This window comes from Sander vitreus, chromosome 14, assembly GCF_031162955.1.
Source record: "Sander vitreus isolate 19-12246 chromosome 14, sanVit1, whole genome shotgun sequence".
Taxonomy (NCBI): domain Eukaryota; kingdom Metazoa; phylum Chordata; class Actinopteri; order Perciformes; family Percidae; genus Sander; species Sander vitreus.
In genome coordinates, this window is record NC_135868.1 from 4180159 (window position 1) to 4191992 (window position 11834).

Consider the following 11834-nt stretch of genomic DNA (forward strand, 5'->3'; position numbering starts at 1 on the left):
GTGCAGGTGCGTTGGAAAGTATTGAACCTGAAAAAAGGAGAATATGCTCTTGCTACATGCATCACCATTTACTGAAAAAACGTACAGGTACATGAAACACAAGGAAATTACAAATAATTTCAGCAATAAGGCAAACCCCTTGAAACTGTAATTCTTTATTTTAAAGTGGTCATATTGTGGCTTATAAGTGGCTTTTTCCCTTTCCTTTATTGTTTTATAGATCTTTTTCGTGCACGTTATAGGTTTACAAAGTGAAAAAAGCCATCTCCAACAGAAAACCCTGTTCACAAACTGCTCCAAACAGCTCTATTGTAGTCCAGCCTTTACTTCAGAGACAAACGTGGTCACTTTGGAACACGCGTTATAATGCTCGCCTAGCTGCTAGCATGTCACACCCTCATACTCTGCTTCTGACTGGCTAGTAGTCCTTACCTAGGTACTGTCAGGGCACACCCTCATACTCTGCTTCTGACTGGGTAGTAGTCCTTACCTAGGTACTGTCAGGGCACGCCCTCATACTCTGCTTCTGACTGGCTAGTAGTCCTTACCTAGGTACTGTCAGGGCACACCCTCATACTCTACTTCTGACTGGCTAGTAGTCCTTACCTAGGTACTGAGCATGTGCGACTCCCAACAAAGATGGAACAGAAGTGAGAGGTCTCACTCTGTAGCTAAAACAGAGAGCTCAACACACAGGGTGAAAAGAGGAGCTGCAGCAATGTGCAGTACAACAAAAATATGGTGTTTTTTTTGAAAATTCAACCATGTAAACCTATCCTGGTACAACCTCTAAATACAATTATGAACCTGAAAATGAGCATAATGGACCTTTTTCACAGCAGACATTTTGACTTGTCATAGTAGGAAAAGCACAGCTGAAATTGATAACCTTAACAATGGCTCAGTTCCATCAAGTGTCCCAGTGAGCTATTTCAGTGAGTCAGCATGAACAATACCAGGGCCTCTCCTAAGTGGAATGCAGTCATCATTCATGGTTTGGAATACACCTGTGCTTTTCCTGCTATGACATGTCAACATGTCTGCCGTGAAAAAGGTCTAGATGAGCACTTTAAAGAAGACAGATCAGAAGCTATTAGACTTTTAAAAATTGGTAAGGGGAAAGTTATCATCATTCAGACACACACACACACACACACACACACACACACACACACACACACACACAATTTCAATCAGTCTGTCTGCTGAAGGTTTAGTCTGGTTCATCATCAGCTCGAGCTGAAGAACACTCTGATGGTGTTGTTGTAGACTGTGTTAGCCAGCTCGAGCGGGTCCTCTTCCCTTGCTGCTGCCATCACCTCTAGAACTTGTCTGGAACCGACAGATAAGATCAAACGTTATTGATAATAAAATTGCTTGAAGGATTGAAAAACGATGTTTGCTCGCTTGCAAACTTGATGAATTTATCCGATGAGTTCTTCCCTCTGACTTGACGCCGACATTACTCACTTGATGTGACAGGGCTCGTTCCGGTCCTTCAGACAGTGACCCGCCTCCCATTTCTTCTTCGTGGGAAATGTAGTTTTTACATATTTGGAGCCTGCATGAGTGTTCTTCACGCCACACCACGGAGCATCTGGGGAAGGGGTGGGACGGTATCCATGCATAAATACGTGTAACAGTTTAATAGTCGCACTTACAACAGCAATGTGATGCACCAAACATGTAGATTTTCTGTTTACTTTATGCAATGATGAAGCCATAAAACGTGGCATGTTGGATTAGCTTCAATGACGTGCTGAAAATAATTCTATCTATTGGTGTAAAACAAGAACTCTGGAGCTGTGTAACTTGAAAATCAGAAACATTTGGCTTTATGCTACTAACGGTCAAATACCTTCTTTATTACAGTGAACTGGCTACAACTCACCTGTTTCTATCATGAGTCTCTCAGTGGGGATAGACTTCATGGCTTCAATATTGGCCTCTGTTTTCAAGGAACTGAAAAAATAGCAATAACGACAAACAGTTTAAGTTGCAGTACTGTTATGTGCGTTTTTAAAATAAAATAAAAAAAAAAACTGAGTGTAAAAACCTCCTAAAACCTTCATAAGTCATGTCAAGCGCCTTCATTCCAGGAGATTTTGAAATGCAGAATACATTCAAACACTTTCCTTCATTATAGATTGGGCTGATTGAATTACATGTTTCTCCTCCACATTATCAAAGTTAGCAGCTACAGAGTTTTATCTTTTTGATATAGAATAGAACTTTATTGTACAGCCAAGGCCGCAAAATCCTCTTTGGTCTCACCAAACAGATTAAAACATCATTAATGCAAACATACTGTATGCTTTCTCTGTAGAAAGGTGCAGATTAGCGCAGTTCATTTATTAAAGCTTTAGTGCGTAACTTTTTTATACAAATGAACGTCCGTTACATTCATGCCGTTGCCAAATGAGTCGCTACAAAGCTAATTAAGACTATCAGCTCCACACAACTCTCTCTGTATCTCTCAGTGTGACTATGTTCAGAAGATTGTGGCGTCCGGCGACTTTCCCGCGTAGAAACTCGAGTGAAGATAATTCCCTCTTCTGAAGAGTCCGTCATGTTTTCTTAATCCTCCGTGTCCTCCTTGGCTACTAGCAACTGCATCGAGGAGGGGTGGGGGCGCATGCGCGATCACGTAAGGCTTGTATCATGTGGACGCGCCGACAGTGTTAGAATTCCTCATGGGGGCGACAGAAACTACGCTACAGCCCGACCGATAAAGGATTTTTAAGGCCGATATCGATACAAATATTTGGTGATTTAAAAATCCGATATTCCGATATATCGGCCGATATATATTTTTTTTAAAAATCCAGAAACGCGTAACAACAGATTTCCCTAACATTAGTTATTTGTAGTTATTTATGAGCTCTCACTAAAATAATATGATAGCGCAGTTTAAAAATAAACTTGTTTGTTTTATTGTCACAACAGAACAGAGGAACATCAAAATATATTAAAGTTCTGATAAATAAAATGTATAAAAATACAAACTTAAGTTATGAAACTTAAAGTCCTTTGAACAAAAACACAATAACAAAAAAAAAATCAAAGTGTTGCCAACAGGGACGTTGTAGAGCGCCCTCTGGTGGACAAACTATACAACGCCAACACTCATGGTTGAAGGGGGTTTCGTCCGTTTTTATTTTATGTTTTAAATATTCATTTATCAGAATCATTATAAATGATTCTGATAAATGAATATAAAAACAAATTAAAAATAATAATTTTTCGGCCATTATAAATGGCGATATCGATAGTTCTAGTTGCCACTGACCTCTCAAGGCGCAACCATGGGTGCAACCAATTCCAGAATGTTCCTGCGCTGCACTTGCACTTTGGCCGCTTATCATGTGGAGGCGGCTTTAGTTTCATTGCACTAGGTATGAAACATCTCTTATAGATATTCTTGTTTGCCAGCGGTGCTCTGTATCGTCGCCCTGAACGGACCAGCCTAAACTCAGTATGGGGGGGATGTTTAGTGTCATCAATGATGAACAGAGCTTTCCTGTGTAGAGCTGAACTGTAAAAAGGTCCTCTGTGTTGCCTGCCTACACTCCTGGACAGCTTGTTTTTTGTTAATGCTTGTTTTAAACCAGACAGACCAAACCAGACACAGATAGAAATGAATTTGAAGTCTTAATAAGTTTCAAGCCAAGAGTTTGTTGCAACTTGTTTGGTTGACCAAACGTTCAACACACGTCATCCTGTCAGTAAGTGGGTCTAATCAAACATTTTGCTTGTGTTTAGACCCGTCGCGAGTGAAGTTGGAGCGGATGTGTAGCTGAACCCAGATGTGGTTCATGTCAGGTCAAGTCTTTGGGTGTAGTTGGAAAAAACTAAATCCTCTCACCATCCGTTTATCCCAATGTAAAGGTCCAGGCCAATGAGGGAAGCAGCGTCCTCTGCCGTCCCATCAAATGAGTGGACCTGAATGGAAAAGTTACAGGTAATCGGCTGCGTCGAGATTTACTCTAACTTCCCATCTGAAACTCTAATGCATTCATTTCCGTATCAAAGGGGATAGTTTTGATGTTGTGTAGTGTTGTATGAGCTACTTCTCTATAGTCAGTGTGTTAGCTACAGTAGACGGCGGTCGGCACGCCCCCAGTTTGGAGAAGCAGGCAGGAGTACCGACACGGAAGCTAAGCAATGTCCTGCTGTGGACGGGGCAGCAGCTAAATGTATTTTAGACATCTGACATACAGCCCTTTACAACGAGTAACTGAAGCCTTTATCTCCGCTCTCTTCAAAGCCACCAGACTCCTTTGACAAAAACAGTCATTTTACCTCGCAGAACACGGGAGTTGCTAGTCTACTGCTGCCTCCATCGGTTAGTCAGTTTGTTAGTTTTGTTGGTTGCTAACCCTTTGAAACACCAAAGTCACACAATGTGACAAACTCACTAACTGATGCAGGCAGAGCGGTAGAGCAGCAAGTCCCGTGTTCTGCGAGGTAAAATGTCAGTTTTTGTCAAAGGAGTCTGGTGGATTTGAAGAGAGCGATATATAATGGCCTCAGTTCTGGTTTCATTATTTTTATTTGCTGACCGCCATCTACTGTAGCTAATGCTCCATTCCAGACAACCCGTAACCCGTGTTTTCACAACCTTCTACCCATGAAAGTGCCCTCATACGGCAGTCAAACCAGTAACTTACTACTCGTGAACTCGTACCAGATGGTTGTACTCCCAGTTACAGTTTTTGACGTTACACACACATAAACAACAATGTTGACCCCTGTTGATGCTGTACAGACGCCGGTGATTAACAGTGAGAAATAGAAATAAATAGATATAAATAGGCAACGTAAAGTAATTCCGCACATTGTAATCAAAACAATACACATACAATTGTGTTCTACTACAGGGTATGTTTATTAAATGAAGCCCAAAATATGTCGCCGACTAGAAATCGCTGATTGGCATGGGGTACTTTCCATAAAATCATCTCTCAATGCAAATCAAACCAGCTATTAGGCTAACTGAAATAAAACCATGCCAATCTCTAGGTATGGTGAAGGGGATGTGATGATGTGGGGTTATTTTAATACCAAAGGCCAAGGGAACTTTATCAGGATCATAGTATCCTGGATCCATGAAATAACTGGCCTTTAAAAATAAAAAGCTGCCTGCCTCTATGGGAATTTAACATAGGGGTGTACTGACTTATGCCCCCTGTATTTTAAGGAAGAACATTTATTTATTTATGATACATTATTCATTCACAAAGAAAATTTGTGTCCTTAAAGGTTGGATTTTTCCTCATTTTTTTAATTAAGGCATTAAGATCAATTTGCAAAAGATGATTTTTTTTTATTCCTCTTTTTAGTCAACTTTAGCATGGGTTCATAAACTTGTGCCACTGTATGTAGTAGGGGGTCCCTGCTCTCTCTCTCTCTCTCTGTTAAGGGGTCCTTGGCTTACAAAATATTAAACACAAGACCCCTGGTATAAAGTATAAAACAAATGTCCTCACCACTCCTCCAACACATCGCTCTCGATTTCTCCTCATGATGTCTGTCAAAGCAAAGACAAAGAAATAGTCAAAAGCTTTGCATACAGAATCGCTCTCGTGAACCAGACTAGTTCCTGGGTGCTAGGACCTACCGATGAACTCCTGATGGGAGTTCCTGCAGTGGAGGAACATGGGCAGCTTGGTCTCCTCTGCCAGGTCAAACTGCTTCTCAAAGTATCTGTCACAGACCAGAAAGACCAAAGACTTTTTCAGGACTCTACCTCTCAGTCTCTACCTCCCTGTCATAGTTGTGTTGTATGGACGAAAGCAGCAGCAATGCATCACGTTATGTATTTATTTTCAACTAGAGCTGAAACAGTTTGCTGAATAATCGACTAGTGGATCAACAAAAATGAGAGAGGCTTGTATCATGTGGACACGCCGACAAAACTGTCATTACTTAGAATTACTCACGGGGGCGACAGAAACTGCACACTATAGCTTTAATCCTACAAGGGAGATTACAATGTTTTCACTCTACACACAGGCCTGAAATACACACACACATGCTCAGTAAATATTTACATGCACAAATGGAGAGATGTCAGAGTGAGGGGGCTGCAGCTGTCGATGGACAGGCGCCCCGAGCGGTTGGGGGTTCGGTGCCTTGCTCAAGAGCACCTTGGCAGTGCCCAGGAGGTGAACTGGCAAGGTGATGGCAAGGTAACGTCAATTATCAAACCAAAATGTCAAATCCAACTGTTTTATATTTTTGTAAAATGTAATATATTGGTGTTTTTGGACTGTTGGTGTGACAAAACCAGACATTTGACACATTCAAATGTCTGTGGGCTTTTGGAACTTGTCATGGACATTTTCTTTTTTTTTGACAATCAAATAAAATCAAAAAACTTCTCTGGGCCTCTAAAGGTAAAGGTACACTTTAGAAGATCAAAAGCCAACATGCAGCCAATTAGAGCAGCTTTTAATACTCAATAGAGACAAATAAACGTACTTGAGTTGAGTCTCTTTTGGGCAAAATTCCAACCTGTCGAAATCTGGAACAAGTAGAAAAACACACGGTACAGTATCAACATTATCACTTAACAATGGAAATACATATAACTGCATACTAAATACTTTATGATATATGTTTACATATTTACACTGGTATAGTAGTATAGAAGCAAAGAACCATAAGTGACTCATTTCTCGTGGATACAAATTGAAATCATTTCTGTTTTCATCACTATCGTTTTTCTTTACTATTACACAAATGCAACACTGTTGCCAGTACTCACCGAGTCCGCACTCTCCGATGGCCACCACCTTTCCTCTGTGTGCTGCAGCCAGCTCCCTCAGCCCTGAGAAGTACTCGGATTCTCCATTCTGCTCAAACTCACTGCAGCGGGTGGGATGGCAGCCGACCGTGCAGTAGAACTCATCTGTAATGGTTGAATATGAAGGTATAAAGTATGGCAATATATCGATATTATATTGACATCGATATATGACACTAGACATCGTCTTAGATTTTGGATATGGTAATATGGCAATATGACATAAGTGTTGTCTTTTCCTGTTTTTATGTCTTTGTCTTTTTTTTGAACGTACCAGACTGTTCTAGCTGTTCTATTTGCCTTTACCCAACCAAAGTGCAACATATTTTGTGAAAGCACAAACGGTCAACCCTACAATATCGTCACAATATGGACATTGATGTATTTGGTGAAAAATATTGTGATATTTGATTTTCTCCATATCGCCCAGCTCTAGTATAAAGGTCCAGTATAGAGGAAAGCATTAAGCATATTCGGCTGATTCTGCTCATGAAGAAATTGACTTATGGATGTTTTAATAAAGACCTCGTGAATTCACATTTTAGCTCGTGCCTCCGGCTCTGCAATACAATCATAAAAAGGCCCGTGGACACTGAGAATCGACCAAAAACCATTTTTGTTGTTGTTGTCGTTGATACCTCTGGTCTCGGCTAGTTTCAGGGCCTCTTTGCTGTCTTCAAGGTTTCCTCCGGTGATCATAAACTGAAACAAAGCCACAGGTATTATATTACTTTTGAGCAGGGCCATACAGAATTTGCAGACGCAAAATTTCAGCAGAATTTTCTGCAGATTTTAAACAAATTGAAAAAAATCTAAAATAATACTCAGAACATCTCCACCAGAAAAACAGTCTGCTAAATTCAGCAGATTTTCATTCTAGCTCAACGCTAAAAAAAAAAAAAAAAAAATATTAAAAAATATCTGCACATTCCATTTGGGTCTGCTTATGAGACAAACATTTTACATTTGCAATGGCTTTTCAGTGTTCAATTACAAGACCCGGATCACCAAAGTTCTAACAATTCATGCCGAGGGGAACATGAAGGTCTGCACCAAATTTCATTCCAGTCCATTTAATGGTTGTGGAAACATTTTACTCGAAACCACAAATAGAAGCCTCATGGTGGCGCTAGAGGAAAAGTCAGAGGATCACCAAAGTCATTAGGATTTATCCTCTAGGGACCATGAATGTCTATACCAAATTTCATGTCAATCCATCCAATAGTTGTTGAGATATTTCAGTCTGGGCCAACATTGCTATCCCAACAAAAATAATGTCGATTGTGAGGCTCCAACTCGAATAAAGTGCATTTATATTAAAGTGATGGACACGGGGCTTACCTTTTCGACTCCTGTTTTGAGAGCTCGGTCAATGATCTGATTGAAGTCATCTGTCGGAAAAAATACAGAATACAGCATAGAAAATCTGCTTACAAATGTATGAAAAATATTGGATAGGATAGAACAACACAATGTACCTCTGCTAAATAAAACATCACATTCATTATTAGTTTCACTTGTTTTCATTTGAAACAAATTGTATGTCCGAATACAAAACCCATTTTCTATAGCAGCGCTTCTCAAAGTCCGGACCAAAGTCTGCATCCGGGGGCCAAACAGCGAATCAATCCGAAAGCCAAATGCGTGCTCTTGGGGGGGAATTGTTGGATCCCTGTAAATTCTAGGGTGTGGTCTAGACCAGTGATCGTCAACAGGGGGTCCTCAGAGTTAATGCAGGGGGGCCCCCCCAAATTATTGTTAATTTTTGAAAGTTCTTTCCTGGCCTATAAGTAAGGTAGTCACTAAGGCCATCCACAGATACAGTTAATCCTAAAGATTCCCTGTGTCACATAACATTGAAACATGATTTATAAAATCATGCCAACATCTATTAGGCTATTTGAATAGCTTAGTATTCTATGCAAAAACAAAAGGTATGTATAAAGGCTTTAGGCAACCCTACACGTTATGTTGGCCCAGTTTAATATGCAACTTGCCAGAGTCTGAAACTCAAGCAGCAGCACGTATCTCGGCTTTTCTGACTGACATTTCTTCTTGTATGTCCACACACCATCTGAAACTCAACCTTGACAAGACTGAGCTCCTTTTCCTTCCAGGGAAGGGCTCTCCTACCCAGGACCTGACTATAACAATTGACAACTCTGTGGTAGTCCCCACCCAGACTGCTAGAAACCTGGGTGTGACACTTGATGACCAACTCTCCTTCACTGCCAACATTGCTGCAACTACCCGATCGTGTAGCTACATGCTGCATAACATCAGAAGGATACGTCCCCTTCTAACGCAGAAGGCGGCTCAGGTTCTGGTTCAGGCTCTAATCATCTCACGTCTAGACTACTGCAACTCCCTCCTGATTGGCCTGCCTGCATGTGCCATCCGGCCCCTGCAGCTCATTCAGAACGCAGCAGCTCGACTTGTCTTCAACCTTCCTTCATCCGCTTCAAGACACTAGTACTTGCATACAGGGCCACGAACGGATCAGCCCCAGCTTACATCCAGGACATGGTCAAACCCTACACCCCCTCACAGCGAGGGACAACTAATCACTCAACAAAGTCCCGACTGTTTGCGGTCCTGGCTCCTAAATGGTGGAATGAGCTCCCTACTGACATCAGTTACGATTTGACATAGGGCTGCACGATGTATTGTTTTTGTTTTTTTTAATCACAATATCAACTTCTGCAAAAAACATATCCCAAAAGGCTGCAACATTTCGCAAATGATTTGTTGTGTCAGTTGATAAAGAGAATCTCAGTAGAAAACTACACTTTAAAATGTAACTCATTCTTTTTTCAGTGCTGCCTTTTATATTCAATTCAATGATCGATAAAATAGTGTTGGAAATGACTTTCTTTCGTTTGCTTTGAATTTCAAAGTGTTGCATTTTAGCAGCATACTGAAAGCAGCAGAAAGGCAGAACTGAGTACACTTTAATATACATGTTCATTTATCACGAGTAATGTCGTTATTGGGATACTGAACAACATTATCGGATATGTTCATCGTATCGTGCAGCCCCAATTTGACACTATAATTAAAACTGAATTGAACTGAACAGCCCATAAGTCAAGTAAAGTGTCCTGAGACAATGTCTGCTATGATTTGACGCTATAAATTAAGTTGAATTGAATAGCCCACGAGTCAAAAGTGAATCAGTATAGCTCACCGTCGTGTTTCTGCTTCCCTCTGTAGACTCCTCTAAACATGGGATCTGTCAGGTTCACCCCGATATCTGGAGAGGGAGAGGATGGAAGATCTCAACTGCAACATGTCACCAAACATTCGGTTGTGACTCACTGTTGATATGCTGGAACCAATAACATACAGTACTGTGATACTGGTACCAACATCCTGCCGGGATATCTTATCTTTCCATACCGGAAACTATGTTGTTGATACAGCGGTGTGAAATAAATACCAGGGGTGTGCATAAAAATCGATTCACATTCGAATCGCGATTCAAGATATACCGATTCAATATCGATTCATAGAATTCCAAAAAAAATTCATATTTAAAAAAAAAAAAAAAAAAAAAAAAAAAAAAAAATTGTATGTCTACTGCAATCACATGGGAAAAGTAACTACATTTACATACTGTGAATCGTTTTTTGAATCGAATCTTGAGCTGAAAAATCGATATTGAATCGTGACATCTTCTGAATCATGCACTTAGAGCTGGGCAATATATATATATATATTATATTGATATCGTGATATGAGACTAGATATCGTCTTAGATTTTGTAAATCGTAATATCGTAAATGGCTTAAGTGTTGTCTTTTCCTGGTTTTAAAGGCTGCATTACAGTAAAGTGATGTCATTTTCTGAACTTACCAGACTGTTCTAGCTCTAGTTCTATTATTTTTACCACTTAGTCATTATATCTACATTACTGAATATTATTTATCTTAAATCTCATTGTGAAGATATTTTGTCAAAGCACCAATTGTCAACCCTATAAGATCGCCACATTGAGTTATTAGGACAAGAATATCGCCATATCTGATTTTCTCCATATCGCCCAGCCCTACGTGATTTAGACCAAATTAATATGGTTGTAATTACAACAACTGCTTTTATTTGGGGTGCAACTAATGCCTTTTTCTCATTATTGATTAGTCTAAGGATTGGGTCTACAACAAATCAGAAAATAATAAAAAATCACAGTTTTCTAACACACAAGGTGATGTAATCAAATCGCTTGAGTCCTTTTAAAACCTTAAAATACTTAGTTCACTTTCAACAAAGATAACTACTATTATTTTCATTATCAATTAATGTGTCAGTGTTTTAATTAAAACCTAAGGTGACGCCTTCAAAATGCTCGTATTGTCTGACAGTCCAAACTACATTTAGGCTACCGCCCGGTAACTTGTGAATTCATTCATACTAATACGTCACAATTTATTTGTGGATTATGTATAATTCATTCAAATCTGTGTGGAGTAGAAGAGAAGTACAAAGAAAATAGAAATATAGCTGTGCACTGAACCGAAAACAGACCATCTGACATTTCTCTGGGACTGCTGTGTTGTCATTTTTAGCAGTGCTAACTCAAACTAGCTCGCATGCTAACTGAAAACATGCAGGCTTGTCTGTTTACAGCAAACACCAGCATACAGGGACACTGACACTCAAAGTCTTCTGTCGTCTCTTTATGTTTTATTAATCTAACCATTCAACCATTCAAGTGTCTTACCAATGAATTTGTGCTGAGCCATGGTTGTAAGAGCAATACTTCTTAAAAGAACCACACATGCAGCTCTCACCAATCCCATAATGCCGCAATACCGTAAGTACCATAAAAAAGAGAAGCCCCATTACTGGCATAGCTAGATTTTCGGTTACTTTAATTTACTTTATTCATTTCAAAATATTTAATTCGCCCCGGCAAATCAAGGCAAGCTATCGTGCAAACAGAAATACACGTAAACAGTTATTTACACACATAAGAGAAACAGACCAAACAAGCGACAAGACACAAAATACTTTTGCGCATTCTGGA

The 11834-nt window shown here is 39.9% G+C and overlaps 1 protein-coding gene across 1 annotated transcript; it reads right to left on the minus strand.

Annotated features, from left to right (window-relative positions):
* Positions 1-53: 53 nt before the first annotated feature.
* tatdn1 (TatD DNase domain containing 1) lies at positions 54-11614 on the minus strand. Its single transcript, XM_078268223.1, has 12 exons — positions 11529-11614; positions 9996-10061; positions 8150-8199; positions 7447-7510; positions 6770-6913; positions 6484-6526; positions 5621-5706; positions 5490-5530; positions 3866-3942; positions 1892-1962; positions 1471-1597; positions 54-1332 (listed from the first exon to the last, which is right to left on the minus strand). The coding sequence occupies exons 1-12, from the start codon at positions 11605-11607 to the stop codon at positions 1230-1232; spliced, it is 951 nt and encodes a 316-aa protein (XP_078124349.1). The 5' UTR covers positions 11608-11614; the 3' UTR covers positions 54-1229.
* Between the last annotated feature and the right edge of the window lie 220 nt (positions 11615-11834).

Coding starts and splice junctions, on each gene's coding strand:
- tatdn1 (XM_078268223.1), bottom strand. CDS start 11,607: ATGGGATTGGTGAGAGCTGCATGTGTGGTTCTTTTAAGAAGTATTGCT. Junction 6,914..7,446: donor GAAACTAGCCGAGACCAGAG/GTATCAACGACA, acceptor CAACCATTACAG/ATGAGTTCTACTGCACGGTC. Junction 5,707..6,483: donor CCAAAAGAGACTCAACTCAA/GTACGTTTATTT, acceptor GGTCTGTGACAG/ATACTTTGAGAAGCAGTTTG.